At 44.7% G+C, this 12,873-nt stretch overlaps 2 protein-coding genes across 2 annotated transcripts; one reads left to right on the top strand and one right to left on the bottom strand.

Annotated features, from left to right (window-relative positions):
- Positions 1 to 505: 505 nt before the first annotated feature.
- K444DRAFT_656789 (glycoside hydrolase family 55 protein) lies at positions 506 to 6,919 on the bottom strand (the record flags this gene model as incomplete). Its single annotated transcript, XM_024886114.1, has 12 exons — positions 506 to 1,482; positions 1,519 to 2,001; positions 2,608 to 2,823; positions 2,886 to 2,978; positions 3,045 to 3,377; positions 3,468 to 4,405; positions 4,465 to 4,713; positions 4,806 to 4,856; positions 4,915 to 4,960; positions 5,041 to 5,941; positions 6,020 to 6,576; positions 6,795 to 6,919. The coding sequence occupies 12 exons, from the start codon at positions 6,917 to 6,919 to the stop codon at positions 660 to 662; spliced, it is 4,815 nt and encodes a 1,604-aa protein (XP_024728518.1). The 3' UTR covers positions 506 to 659.
- Positions 6,920 to 12,361: 5,442 nt separating this feature from the next.
- Positions 12,362 to 12,565, top strand: K444DRAFT_544682 (uncharacterized protein; the record flags this gene model as incomplete). Its single annotated transcript, XM_024876071.1, has 1 exon — positions 12,362 to 12,565. A coding segment is annotated over one exon (204 nt), but the record flags the coding sequence as incomplete, so codon positions are not given.
- Between the last annotated feature and the right edge of the window lie 308 nt (positions 12,566 to 12,873).

The following is a 12,873-nucleotide window of genomic DNA, read 5'->3' on the forward strand; positions in this document are numbered from 1 at the left end:
ACATATAGCCTAAGGCCTTGAAATTTAAAAAATAGTAGATATAGCTAAAGTATGTATTTTAAAGTATATAAACTAACTAATTCTCTTATATAATAGCTTACTTTTCTTTAAATAAAGAAAATTAACTATTATAACTTAATTCACTTGCTATTATTTAATATTATTATAGTTTTAAGCTTCGAAAATATTAATAAAATAAAATAAAAACTTTATATAAAAAACCAAAATATAAAACAAATAATTATTAAAACAAATTTAATAAATTTTTATATAAGCACTTATAGAAATTAAATACTTATATTAGAATTAAAATACATTAAACTCAAGTAGAGAAAATACGAAATAAAATACTATTATATAATATTAAAATATTAATAATTTTATTAAAGTTCCAGTTATACTATGGGATTTTCGCTTCGCGAGAATATCGGTTATATATATAAGTTACTGTCTTTATTCAATTAAGCTTTGTCCTGAGTATTAAGGGGAAACTTAGTAGTTATTTGGATGCTTGATTCTTTGCATATGCATGCTATTATATATACACCCCCATATTTGAAGCCTAATTACATGCCAAACACTGCCTTGTTCATGCAATTGTCAGTGCTAGGCTCTATCCGCATGCTTTTCAACACCTGAAGCCAAACCATCCATTCCTATTAGAAACTAAGATTGGGGTCTACCATCCACTTGTAGCAATTATTCTCCACAACGCCTCCTTGTTTCCCATTAATACCGCCACAGTTGCAGCTGTCGGACGGCACAGACAGGTATTTCATGCACAGGGTTTTGTCAAATGTGAAGCTGCATCTGGACTTGATTTGAAGAGATACTGTGATCGTGACAGTGCCCAAGCCGCCGTTGTAATCGAAAGGGAAATCGATCGAACGGAAGTAACCAGGGCCTAAGCTGTCGTTCTGGATGTCGTTACAGAAGCTGTTGGCAGAGTTGACCATCCGCACGTTTTCGGTATTCTCTCCACTGTTGAAGCAGGCGACCGAGTTCGTCCTGGCGTCACCTTGCTCGAGGGGCGAGGGCGCCGGCCGAGTAGGTATGGTTTTGGTGGCGGACGTTGTCTTCGACGAAGAGGTAGACGAAGAGGTAGACGAAGAGATAACGGGAGGACATCTAGTCTGGAGGTCCCAGTAATTCTCTTCGTCGCCACCACCAAAATTTCCGGTAATATTATTCAAAAACCATGGTTGGGTGATACAGCTTGGATCGAAAAAATAACATTCGTTCACCAATGGACTTTCAGGTGAGCCGTATACGGGCTGAATTAATCGGTTTGGCCAGCTTCCGGAGGGGGGTGGAGGCGCATTAGGACCGATGGATAGCGGAGGCTTGGGGAACGGAACTGTAGCGGATGTTGTAGTCGGTAAACCGTCTATTCCCCCGGTGTAAACGAGGGCAGACCAGAATGGTGTCGTTGCTGGAACGGGCAAGAAAGCCGGAGCCGCGCGTTTGTTTTTCTTGTTGCTGCTACCCTGGGTCAGCGTCACCACGTCAAACACCCACTCTGTTATGGTCAGTGGTGCTTGTGTGATTGTGCTTGTCCAGGCTCCATCGCTAACAGTGATCAGGGGATAGTTGACGGTACTGGTTGCGCCAGTCCAAGGTGGTATCTTGACATTGCAAGGAGGAGAGCACGTGAATTGAGGCTGATCCATATCCCAAATTGCGGGGTCGATCCAGATCACTTCGTTAAACTGGGTGCCATTGCTGCCAACATCGAGAATGGATATTTGGGACCAGTCGGGGTGCTTGTTCACGTTGAGGTTATCGATGGCCGGAATGCCTTTACCATCCATAACAACCATATACTTGGCGCCGATTGTTACGAGGTTCTGGATACGTACGTTGGCAAGATTGTTTTCGAGAAGCATGAGCGCCTTTTGACATGCTTGCGTGTCGATGCAGTCTTGTGAATAAGTCGAGAACCAGGAATAAATGCCGGCGCCCGCGATGAATATGTTCTCGGAACCTTTCATTATCACCAGGCTCGGCAAAAATACCTAAATTTCCGGTATCGATAGGAATCGATGCCAGAATCGTAAGGTATCGATAGTATCGATAGTAGTATCGATTCCCTGAACCTAATTTTCCCCTTTAATCACAATTAACTTTCGAACTACTTCCCTTATAAGAAAATTTTTGGTAGCGCAAATATTCTCCTTAATTTAGGCTTTCTATCTAGCTACTTATCTTATACTTTAGGCTAAAACTAATCTCAATGCGGCCATTTTAAGTAAAAATGAGCTTTTGAGATTTTCGTGAGGCTCGCTTATATATTTAGTGCCTTGATAAGAAATACGAATACGGGGCTTAATTCTCCGAATACGAGAGGTATTTTAAATTTAAAATATTATTAAATTCTATTAATAATAGTAAATAAATTTTTTTAATAGAAATACTAGAAATTAAAGGAATTATATATAAATATATTCTTATATAAATAAAATAATAAAATAAAGAGATAATTTTTAGGGGTAAGAATCAATAAGGTATCGATACGTATCGATTCTTACGATACCTGAAAAATACCTAATACTATCGATACCGGTATCGATGCCTCAGGTATTTTCGCCGAGCCTGATTATCACAGACCAGGATTCGTCACATCCGCTGAATTCGTTCCCGGCAGCACAGGTATAGTCGGGATCACCCGGGAAATCGCCAACAACTGCAGCAAAAGGAGCGGGCGGCGCTGGAGTTGGCTGAAAGTAAGGCGATTCGGTTTGCAACATACCCGCGTATATGTTTGCTGCTGAGTTGAAATTATACTGATAGAAAACGGAGTGCTCGGACGCAGTGGCGTAAAGCCTTTCAATCTTGATGTTAGTCTTTCATTGCAGAGCTTTGGGTGAAAGAGAAAATAAGCTTACCAGGTGGGCCTTTTGCTTTCAATCAAGAAGCCACGAGCAATATAGATAGAGGTTTGTACCATGCTGTTGTTTGCGTTAACTAGATCAGGGTCGCTGGGAGTTGTTAGTTCAAGTCAATCAATCATTCTTCGTGCCGAGAACAGATAGAGCACAACTTACTCAAGCATGTGGTCAGCTCCCCAAAGCCACATGTTTTCGAAGTACCCCGATGCCGACGGCGTGAGGTGCATCATCAGACTAGCAGCAGAACATCCTTGATCAATACCACTAGTGACGGGGGGACATTCCGCAGGTGTCAAGTCCGTTCCCGTAGCACCTCCTACTCGTGCATGGCAATCCCAAAGCGCGGCAGAGCCAGGGTTATCAGCTTGGATATTCCATTCGACAAGAATTAGACCTGCTGTCGCACCACGGGTCGTAAAAAGAAGGTCCTGCATTTCTACACTACCAATATCCCCGGCGTTTCCGACTTTGATCAAAACTTGTGGTTTGCTATAGTATATAGTCAGCGACGAAAGGGTAAATAGATACAGAGGAGCTGCGTTTCCCAGTAGGTAAAGTAAACGGTGATACATCACGTACCTTGCATCTGAGAAATACGAGCCCGACGCAACTAATTGTGACCACGTTTCCCCAACAATCTTAGCGCCAGAAGGAATGGTCACCGTCGAGGTTAGAATATATGACCCAGCGTCGACGAAGAGAATTTTGCCCAAGCTTGCGTACAGCGCTGACTGAAAAGCTGCTGTGTCATCGGTAGAGCCATCGCCGGTGGCCCCGAAGTCCTTCACGTGCACGAACTGAGTAATAGCTTGATCCTCGTACTGAGGCTTGGCGCGCTCAAAATACGCTCCCTCCGGGTCCAGAAGACTCGAATGCCTCCGATAGCTTCCAATTTTCCCGCCCTTGGAGAAAGTGCGAGCACTCGTCGATCCTTCGTAGACAGGTCCGACGGCCCACTCGTCTATCAAGGCCGATGATGCAGCCAGAAGCGTTGCACCAGTCGTATCAGCGACAGCAACAGCAACTCCAGAGAGAGCGACGTTTTCGAGAGCAACCCCTGTGCTGCCCATCCCAGGAGTCGATGTTATGGGGTTGACAACAACCGCAGTGCCGACGTTTGTAAATGACGAGTCCAAGATCGAGACAGAGCCAATGTTGCCTACACCACCATCACCGACGAGCTGAAATCCCACTTTCACATTGGTCATAGTGATGGACTTCCATACCCATCCCCAGTCCCAGATGACCTGGATCCCAGTCGTGCAGCCATTGAACGTGAGGCGCTGCGCCGTGAACTGCTGATTGCCCCCTTTAATCCCGATCCCACCGCCGGTAAATGTGACATCGGAAATCTGCCCACCGCTATCATTCTCAGCGTACATGCCGATTTGAGATGAGCCCGCTGCGGCTACCAGCTCCACGTTTTGAAGACTAGTGGCTTGCGCGACTTGATAGTGGATACACGTGACTAATGTTCCTTGGGCAATCTGTCGGATGTCTATGACGATATTTCGAATCTGCCGGTAGAAGTTCGCGTATTGACATAGTACTCAGGGTCCCCTCCATCGATACCCACGCCTGGTGCACCAGTATACTCATCCGTAGATAATACACCTAGACCCACGAAGCTTGGAGCGGCTACAAGCGTCGGCCGGTTGTTGGCGTCACCAATGACCTGCGTTCCGAACGGCATGGGAATCGTCGAGGATATTAGGTACTTCCCCGGAGGGAAATACACGATGGCATTCTTGGTCGTGGAACCGTTACATGCTTCACCACATCGAGTGCCATTTGTCATCGCGCTCTTGATTGCGTTTGTATCATCCTATCTCCCGGCAAGGGATAAGTCAGTATAAGAACATGTACACGTATCGGGGTACGAGTAGACCAGGCAGTTTTCTCTTTCATCGGACTCACTGTGACACCGTCACCCACGGCCCCATAGTCAAGCACGTTACGGAATACGACCTGGATTTTGATTAGCTGATGGATCGTCACGAGACTCTGGCCAGGTATTGAGACTCACATATTTGGGATCGTTCCCCCAAGGCACAGTGCCTTTCCGAGCAAGACTGTCGGATCGCGTGATCAGCAGGGAGTTCTTTGATGCCCGTGGGATATGGGATATTTCGTCGGGTCGGGGAAGACCCACCTTTGCATCCAGTACGTGCCCGCGGCAGCTGCTGCGCGCTTCGTGACGTTCCGGGAGCCAGAGACCGCGTCTGCCTCGGCTACGAGTGCCGCCGCCGCCGCGATCTGGTCGGAGATGACCAGAAGTGGCGGAACATCTTGATTGGTCGCCGCGCTTCCAGCCGCACCCGGAACCCGGCCCGCCCCGACTTCCGTCCCGGGCTTCAACCCGTAGTTGTTGCGGAGCGGCGACGCCACACGGGCCTTGTTGAGCTTCGACGACTCGGCCAGGGCGTTCTTCACGATGGTCCGCGCGGCTTGCAAGTCTTGCGCGGTCGCTCTCTTGAGCAGCGGCATGACGATGTGCTCCGGGATGCTCCGTGGTGCCTGTGGCCCCTGATCACGTGAGCGGACCGACCTCACGTTGTCCGCCTCGGAACGAATCGTCATGTTCAGGTGGCCCAACCTCGCATCCTCCTCCGCGTCCTCCAGGTCCTCCCGGTCCTCCCGGTCCCACCGGTATGGTCGGTCCATGCGGGGCATGGGCATCGTCTGCCCCGTCACGTCCGACATGCTGGCATACGTGGAGTTGGCGTGCACGACCGATTGGGTGCCCTCACCCGCCAGGACGCGGGCTTTGAGTTCCGCGGTCGTGGGGGCCCTGCGGGCCGTGCTTGTAAAGTTACCAGTAGCATTCCCGCCTTCCGCGCGCTTCCGCGCTTGCGTGACGTAGCGATGCTCCACCAGTTCGTCCGCGTTCCCAATGTCCTCCATCACGATCACTCGCGCTGCAATTCCGTCCGCGCCGTCGTCATCCGCGCGGAAGGTAAAGAGAACAATCGATTGGTCTGCGCGAAACCCGGGGAAGTTGCGGGCTGCCTCCTTGAGCTCTATCTGCAACAGCCCGTGGGCTAAGCCTTGCCCTATCAGTCATATAGGTTAGCGAGAAGGCTCTTCTCTTCAAGATCTCATGAGTCGAAACGAAACGGAACGTGGCCTACAGTTTTGCTCTGCTTTGACTGCCCCCGTCGCGCCATAAGTGGAGCAGACGAGCGCGGCACATCGCGTGTTGGAAGGCGAGGGCGAGAGAGGTGGGCCATTTCCGCCTTCAACCCAGGTGGCCGGCGGGAACTCATCGCAGGTGTACCGAACATTGGAGTACTGGACAATATTGCCCTGAGTATCCCGCTTGTTCATGATGTTGTTGGTCGTGGTCCCAGGCTCAAGTGCAGTCGTAAACCATTCGCCATCATGTCGCATAACAGTCCTCTGGTCAATTTCCGGACAAGAGTGGAAAGTTTTCCAAGTATCGGGACAGGATTGGTCGCGGCGACCCTCTTGTCGACTTTTCGGAACAGTGTCGCCAGTGTCTAAGTCATAGCCGTATACATTATTGGCAATACCGCTGTTGGGGTGTAGATTTTGCCCTCTTGCGGTCAAAGCGAAGTTTTGGGCATTTTTGCATATGTCTCTCATGTAGTAACAGTTGTAAATCAGGTACACCGTTAAAGGGGTAACGTCGATAACTGGCCAAGGAGTAATGCCTGGGAGAGACCGGCTTTAGACACAAAATCAGTAATGTTGCTTTTTGAGGGTACAGACTTTTGACTCTAGTACAATTCAACACCCATTTTATTCTGGTCCTCTCTTTGTATATAGCGAACCCAATTGTGGAATTTGACACGGTGCTCTCAGTAGCTTTACTTTTGCAATACAGAATATAGTCCCTGGGTTGATCGGTGCTAAAGGGGTGGAAATGAAAACTTAATGACTTACTATAAGTATTGGCCAGGGCGGGTAGTATCCACCAAGTAGTCCTGTAGGTATTGAGCCTCTGCGATTTGAGGAAAGAAGAGACAGAATAGTGGCGCCAAAAGCGCAAGAAGTTGCAAGACCACCATCTTGCCGACAAAGTAGTAACGAGAGAGGTGAGGAATGAATGAGAGTTTCTCGCCCTTGAATATTCCTTAAAAAAGGTGTCAAGTGATGGTTTATACTGATCCATTTCTTGTATGAGCAGTATCCCCACTAGACTCACCAAGGGTCCCAAAACAGAACGAACAAGGCGGCGTAGTAGAGCTCGGATAGCGTAAGCCATGCTACCGGTAATAAAAGATGGTTACTTGGCATGCACGCCAAATTCGTATTGATGCAGCTGCGCCATCTCGGAGACGGAGATGACCCATTAGTGTACAATGCCTGTGAAACCTACGGCTTCAAGGAATCAAGCAAAGGAGAAAGAGTAACTACTTGTGGGATTCTTACCGAAAAGTGGTGGTCTTCAGTTTTATACAATCTCGCTTCTCTCCGCCACTGAGTAACGGAGACTTTCAATTGGGAAGTTGGGCAACTACAGTAGGGAGATCGCGGCATAAAGCGAGTGCAGCTGCGGCCAGGTGCGCACCGGTCCGTACGTGTTTAAGCGAGCTTTTGCAGCGAATCATATATTATAATTCCCGATCTAAGACTTCTGATTCGCTCTAATTTTGCGGGGGCTTGCGACGAATCAGCACTTCACAGCGCAGGCTGAAACCAAGGGCTTTCATGCTTTTGGGCTAAGGCTGAATCACGAAGAGAATTCCACGACTACCTCGAAGCCGCCGCGGCACGATCGCGGCACGAAGACGGATCTTTCTTGAGAGAACTTAGTCGCTGAGGTGGGTAGCCTACGCACAAGCGAATAGCTACGATAGAATCGTCGATTTAACTCGGTCTTCTATATGCAACTCCCCTGCATGATTCTAACTATGCGATGGCGCGACAGGCTATATATTTATGGAGAATGGTAGATGGGAAATCGAGGTAGATACCATGGCCTCACTAACTCTCACGCCCTCCGGTATTGGTATATAGTAAGAGAAGCTTCCAATAGAGAAAAGCCCAATAATGCTTTTTAATACGGATATAAGGGGGAGCTAGAGTGAGGTTAGAGGAGTCAGGGAATAAGGAGTGCCGGGTCTCTCAATTATCGGAGGGTGCTTACAAAGGCTAGAAACACAGTATTGGCTTGAGTTGCTTTCTGAGGCATCAAGGGACTGAAACACGGAGAGATTAGGGACCCGGGGCTATTCAGGGTAGGTAACAGTGCAAACTGCAGTTTGAAACTACAGTCCAGTCTTCAAATTTGAAACTGCAGTTTAGATTTGGCAAACTAAACTGGCAAGAAAAGGCTCAAACTGCAGTCTAACTGTAGTTTGACAACGGTTTAGTGCAGTTTAGTGCAGTTTACATACAAATTTTGCAGTTTGCAAAAGGGTTTTTAAACTGCGGTTTGGATACCCTGCACTAAACTACACTGAGATACGCCGAGGCTAGACTAAACCGCTAAACTGCAGTTTAGACTGGACTGAGGTCAAACTATTACCTACACTGGGGCTATTAATTGAGGGGTCCTTTTCCTTTATGGTTTTGGCCTCTCTATAGGTAAGGAATAGCCATTGTAAATCCTTAGCTTAACACGTCCCCATGCCCTTCGGGAGGCTCAGGGTTATAGGCAAAGCTGAAGCTCTTGATTTATACCATCGCAACGTTAATAACTAGTAATATTACTACTAATTTTGCGGTACAGTTGTTTATGGAAGTGCGCACCTGGCCGCAGTTAAACAGATAGGACATTACGATACTGAGCCCACTATAAAGTCCAATACAAGTGTTGCGCACGCTATAAGGCCCTGTCTCCAGGCCGTGTGCCCTGGAAACACGCCGTGGGACATTTGCAGGTTGTGAAGATCTTCAAGAATATTAGCGTTGCTGGCAGAGCAATTATAACGCTTGGACGCTAAAAGGACAATTCTTATAGGGCTAATTAGCGAATAAGCCCTTGTAAATACAGGGGATAAGCCCTTGAAAGGCGCGGCACCCCTTGTCAGAGGCTTATGGCTTATTTTCAGGGCAGGAGCCTAGAAATACAGGGGCCTTTAGCGGCCGAGTTCGCTAGAAACGAGTGCTACAGTGGAGTTTTAGTACCAGGGCCCTATAATCCCGTCACTTTATGCGGCGATCTCCATGAGCCCTGTTACCCCACCTTCTCTGAGCACAGCCCTTCCTAAAGCTCTGCTTTAATCGCCTGCATCCAATAGATACTGCGGTTAACGAGCCTGCGCCCGTAAGTCTGTGCGTTTTAGGCTCGTTTTGTCGCTTAACTTTCGCTCCTTCTTTAAAAGCCGCAGTTTAAGATTAAGTATGCAAGAACAACTTAATAGAACCTTGTAAAATATAGTTTTCTGCGAAGAATACTTGATGTCTTTGTGCTTTGAATTTAGAAACAAAATCCCTGTAATTAAGAAAGTTTAAAGTTCCTTCGGGGGCTTCAGGCCTGAAAAGCACAGACTTACGGGCGCAGGCTCGTAAACGCAGGTAAGCAGCAGGCCTTAGCGACGGCAGGCCTTGCAGCGAATGGGTCATTAATCATTTACTGACCTTGACTTGAACTGGTTCTGTGCAGGCTAAAAAACTTACAGAAGTCACATTTTGCACTTTGTAAGCTGAAAGATTAGATAATTTAGGCTAAATCCTGCAATGCCGTATCCGATCCCGCAATAGCAGGCTGCACCAGGCTCGGCAATGATTGCTGAGTAATCGATTAGTAATCGATTATGTGCACTATTAATTAGCTATCGATTGTAATCGATTACTAATCGATTACTAATCGATTATTCCACCGCTTTTACCCCGCACCCCCCCCATTTTTTTCTTCTCTCTCTCTCTCTTCTTCTCTCTATTTTCCCTGCCTCGCATACTGATTTTTTCCAAAGATATTATCAAAATATCTTCTTTACTTAAACCAGATTCATTATTTGCGCGATTAGTTTCAGTAGATTCCACTCCAAGTACTCTAGATATATCAAAGTTAAGAGTACCTTATTGGGAATTTTGTCGTATTCCTACTTTAGATAATCTTAAGCAAGACGTTCTTTATTATACTTTTTATAAAACTAAGCCATATAATATATGAACATTAAGAAATATAGGGAATTATTTGAGCCGCTACTATTAAATTATAATATTAAAGGCTAAAAGTAAGAGCCAAATTACTATAAACTAGTAACTCAAATAACTCTAGTACGAAGCTTAAGCTAAGGAGGGAAATAGGATTAAGGAGTTTAATAATAAGGTCCTTGGAGCTTGCCTTAATATAGCAGTTATTACTAAAGCTCTAATCTCCCTAATTATTATACGGAATCTGTCTTTTACTCTCGTTAAATAGCCGGAATTTCATATCTTTTACTAAGTCCTAAATCGAGCTTGCGAGGGCAAGATTATAACCTCTTACTCTAGAGTTTATAATAAAGTCGAAGAAGCTTGGGGAAAGCATAAGATTATTATATAAAAGACCCTTTAATTAGTAGTCTCACTTATCTATATTTCGCTCGATATTTGGACCTCCCCAAATTAATTACTTCTTCTGGCAGTTTATATATACTTTACTATATACGATTATAAGAGGCAAAAAGCTCTTCTTACTCTCTAGAAAGTACCTGGTGTGGGAGGGAAACTGTAATAAGACAAAAACCCATATAAAGTATACTAGAGCACAAAACGTGACTTGATAGTAAAATAACAAATCAAAAGCATAAATAGTATACAGTATGCAAAAGCTTAATTAATTAAATACTCATAAAGGATTGTTCTCTAAGTCTATAGAAAAACCAGCTTTCTTATGTGATTTCCGCAAGTCACGTGCAAAAGGCCGCGGCCTTTGCCATGTGACCTAAATCTCAAAACCGCCAAAATAACATGATTTTTAACGAGTATGGCCTGCCGTATCATACTGGCTATAGTAGAGAGAACTAGTTCTCTATTCTTTGCTCTATTCTTGAGGATTATGGTATTATACGAAAGCTTGGGGCTATTATTACTAATAATACTTCCTTAAATAATATTCTTTATTAACATATTCAAGCCTTCTTAGTAGAGTTATATAATAGGAAGTAGAATACAGAGAAATAGCAAGTTCGCTATATTGGCTATATTATTAATCTTATTATCCAAGCCTTCCTATTTACGGACGCAATTAGAGTAAAAGAGCTTGAATTATATAATGGCCAGGAGAAGACTAGAGAGCTTGTGAATAAGGAAGTAATTAGGGCCAAGTTTAGGCTCTTAGAACTACTTGGCCAAGCGTATAATATTATTATTTATATTTATAGATTACCAGGCCGTATGATAGCCTTTAAAGCTCTTATAAAAAGGCTAATTCTAATAAATAATCGAATGAGGTAGAATAGCTAGTATAATATGCTTTTTATACTTCTTAATTTGAGGCCTATAGTAGAAAAGTATTACTAGGACTATGAGGAAGAGCTAGAACTAGATCTTTTAAGCTACTAAGACTAGAAAAAGCTTCGTATAATTAAGGAATTTCTTAGTTCCTTCTTATAAACTACTTTTACTATAGAGAGAGATTTCATGTCTATTAATACTATACTTGCAAGAAATAACTATAAGCTTACTCCTTTTCCTTTCTCTCTTTTCTTTCTTCCTTCTCTTTACTTAATTAACTTTTATAGGCTAAGTATAAAAGGAAAAAGGATAAAGAAAGCCAAGATTTCCTTTAACGCCTAAATATCGCATATATAGTACTTAATAAGTACTATATAAAGACAGATATGTCTCCTATTTATACTGCCGCTTTAATTCTGAACCCTATATACTATATGAGATATATTAAAATACACTGGCCAAAGAAGTAGGTAAAGCTAGTTCTACTAAGGGTGTGACGGCAGGAACAGAGCAATGGAACGAGGCTCAAAGATCAATGATTTCCAATGTCTTAAGAATTTAAAGCTAAGGAGGACAGGAGTGAGGTGTGGCAGTGGATAAGTAGGTATGGCCAAGACCACTGAAACGCCGAGCTTTGGAAGCGAGCTTGGTTTGAACCATAGCTTGGAACCTTAGCTGAAACCAACCCCTTTGGCTGAAACCACGTCCGTATCAACCATGTGACACCAGCCGTCACAAAGGGTAAAAAAGCTCTAGGAAAGGTATTAGGACGAGGAGCCACAAGCTCTAATTATTCTAATTACTAGCTCTTCTCAGGAGCCAGAAGCACTCGATACTTATGATCGGCTTGCCTTAGCCCTTTAATTAGTTACTAGGCTAGCAAGTGGAGACGAGTATATGGACTTATCGCAAAATAGCAAGGAACAGTGATTTGCATAAGTGGTTGTCTGATTAAAAGAAGCTCTAAAGGGAGCCTCTGGATCTAGCTAAATAAAAGGGGCCGCTGAGTAAGCGAAGCTAAAGCTCCCTAGTACCCGTACATACGACAGGACTTTAATATGGAGAAATCATATAATCCTGGTAAAAAGGGAGCCCTTGCATAGTGGTGCCAAGATATATAAAGGCAACGCTGGCCTAAGCTCTCTCGTATGGCTATTGATATCCTCTTAATAATACTAATAAGCGATGAACCAGAGAGAGTCTTTTCAGGGGCTCGTCGTATGGTAAGCTGGGATAGGGGGCAGCTAGAAGCCGAGATAATTGAGATGCGGGAGTGCCTTAAGCACTGGAAAAGGACTGGAATTCTAGATACTTTCTTTAAATAGGTAAATAATAGAGAGCCTTTCCTTTATTATATATAGTATAGTACTTTACTAAACTTCTGAACCTTCTGGAATTAGAAAAGGGGTAAAATCGTACGTATGTAGGGATTAGCTCGCTAAATAATCGATTGCACTATCGATACAATTGATACCTTACGATTATGGCATCGATTGTTATCGATAGTGCAAAACGCCAATCGTTGCCGAGCCTGGGCTGCACTGTTGCGGCACTGCTTTATCAGTCTTATTCTTCGGCTATGTGGCTGCATATAAGTGCCGAAATATCTTGACTTACCGCAAAATCGAGAATC

This window comes from Hyaloscypha bicolor (assembly GCF_002865645.1).
Source record: "Hyaloscypha bicolor E unplaced genomic scaffold K444scaffold_182, whole genome shotgun sequence".
In the NCBI taxonomy this organism is placed as follows: domain Eukaryota; kingdom Fungi; phylum Ascomycota; class Leotiomycetes; order Helotiales; family Hyaloscyphaceae; genus Hyaloscypha; species Hyaloscypha bicolor.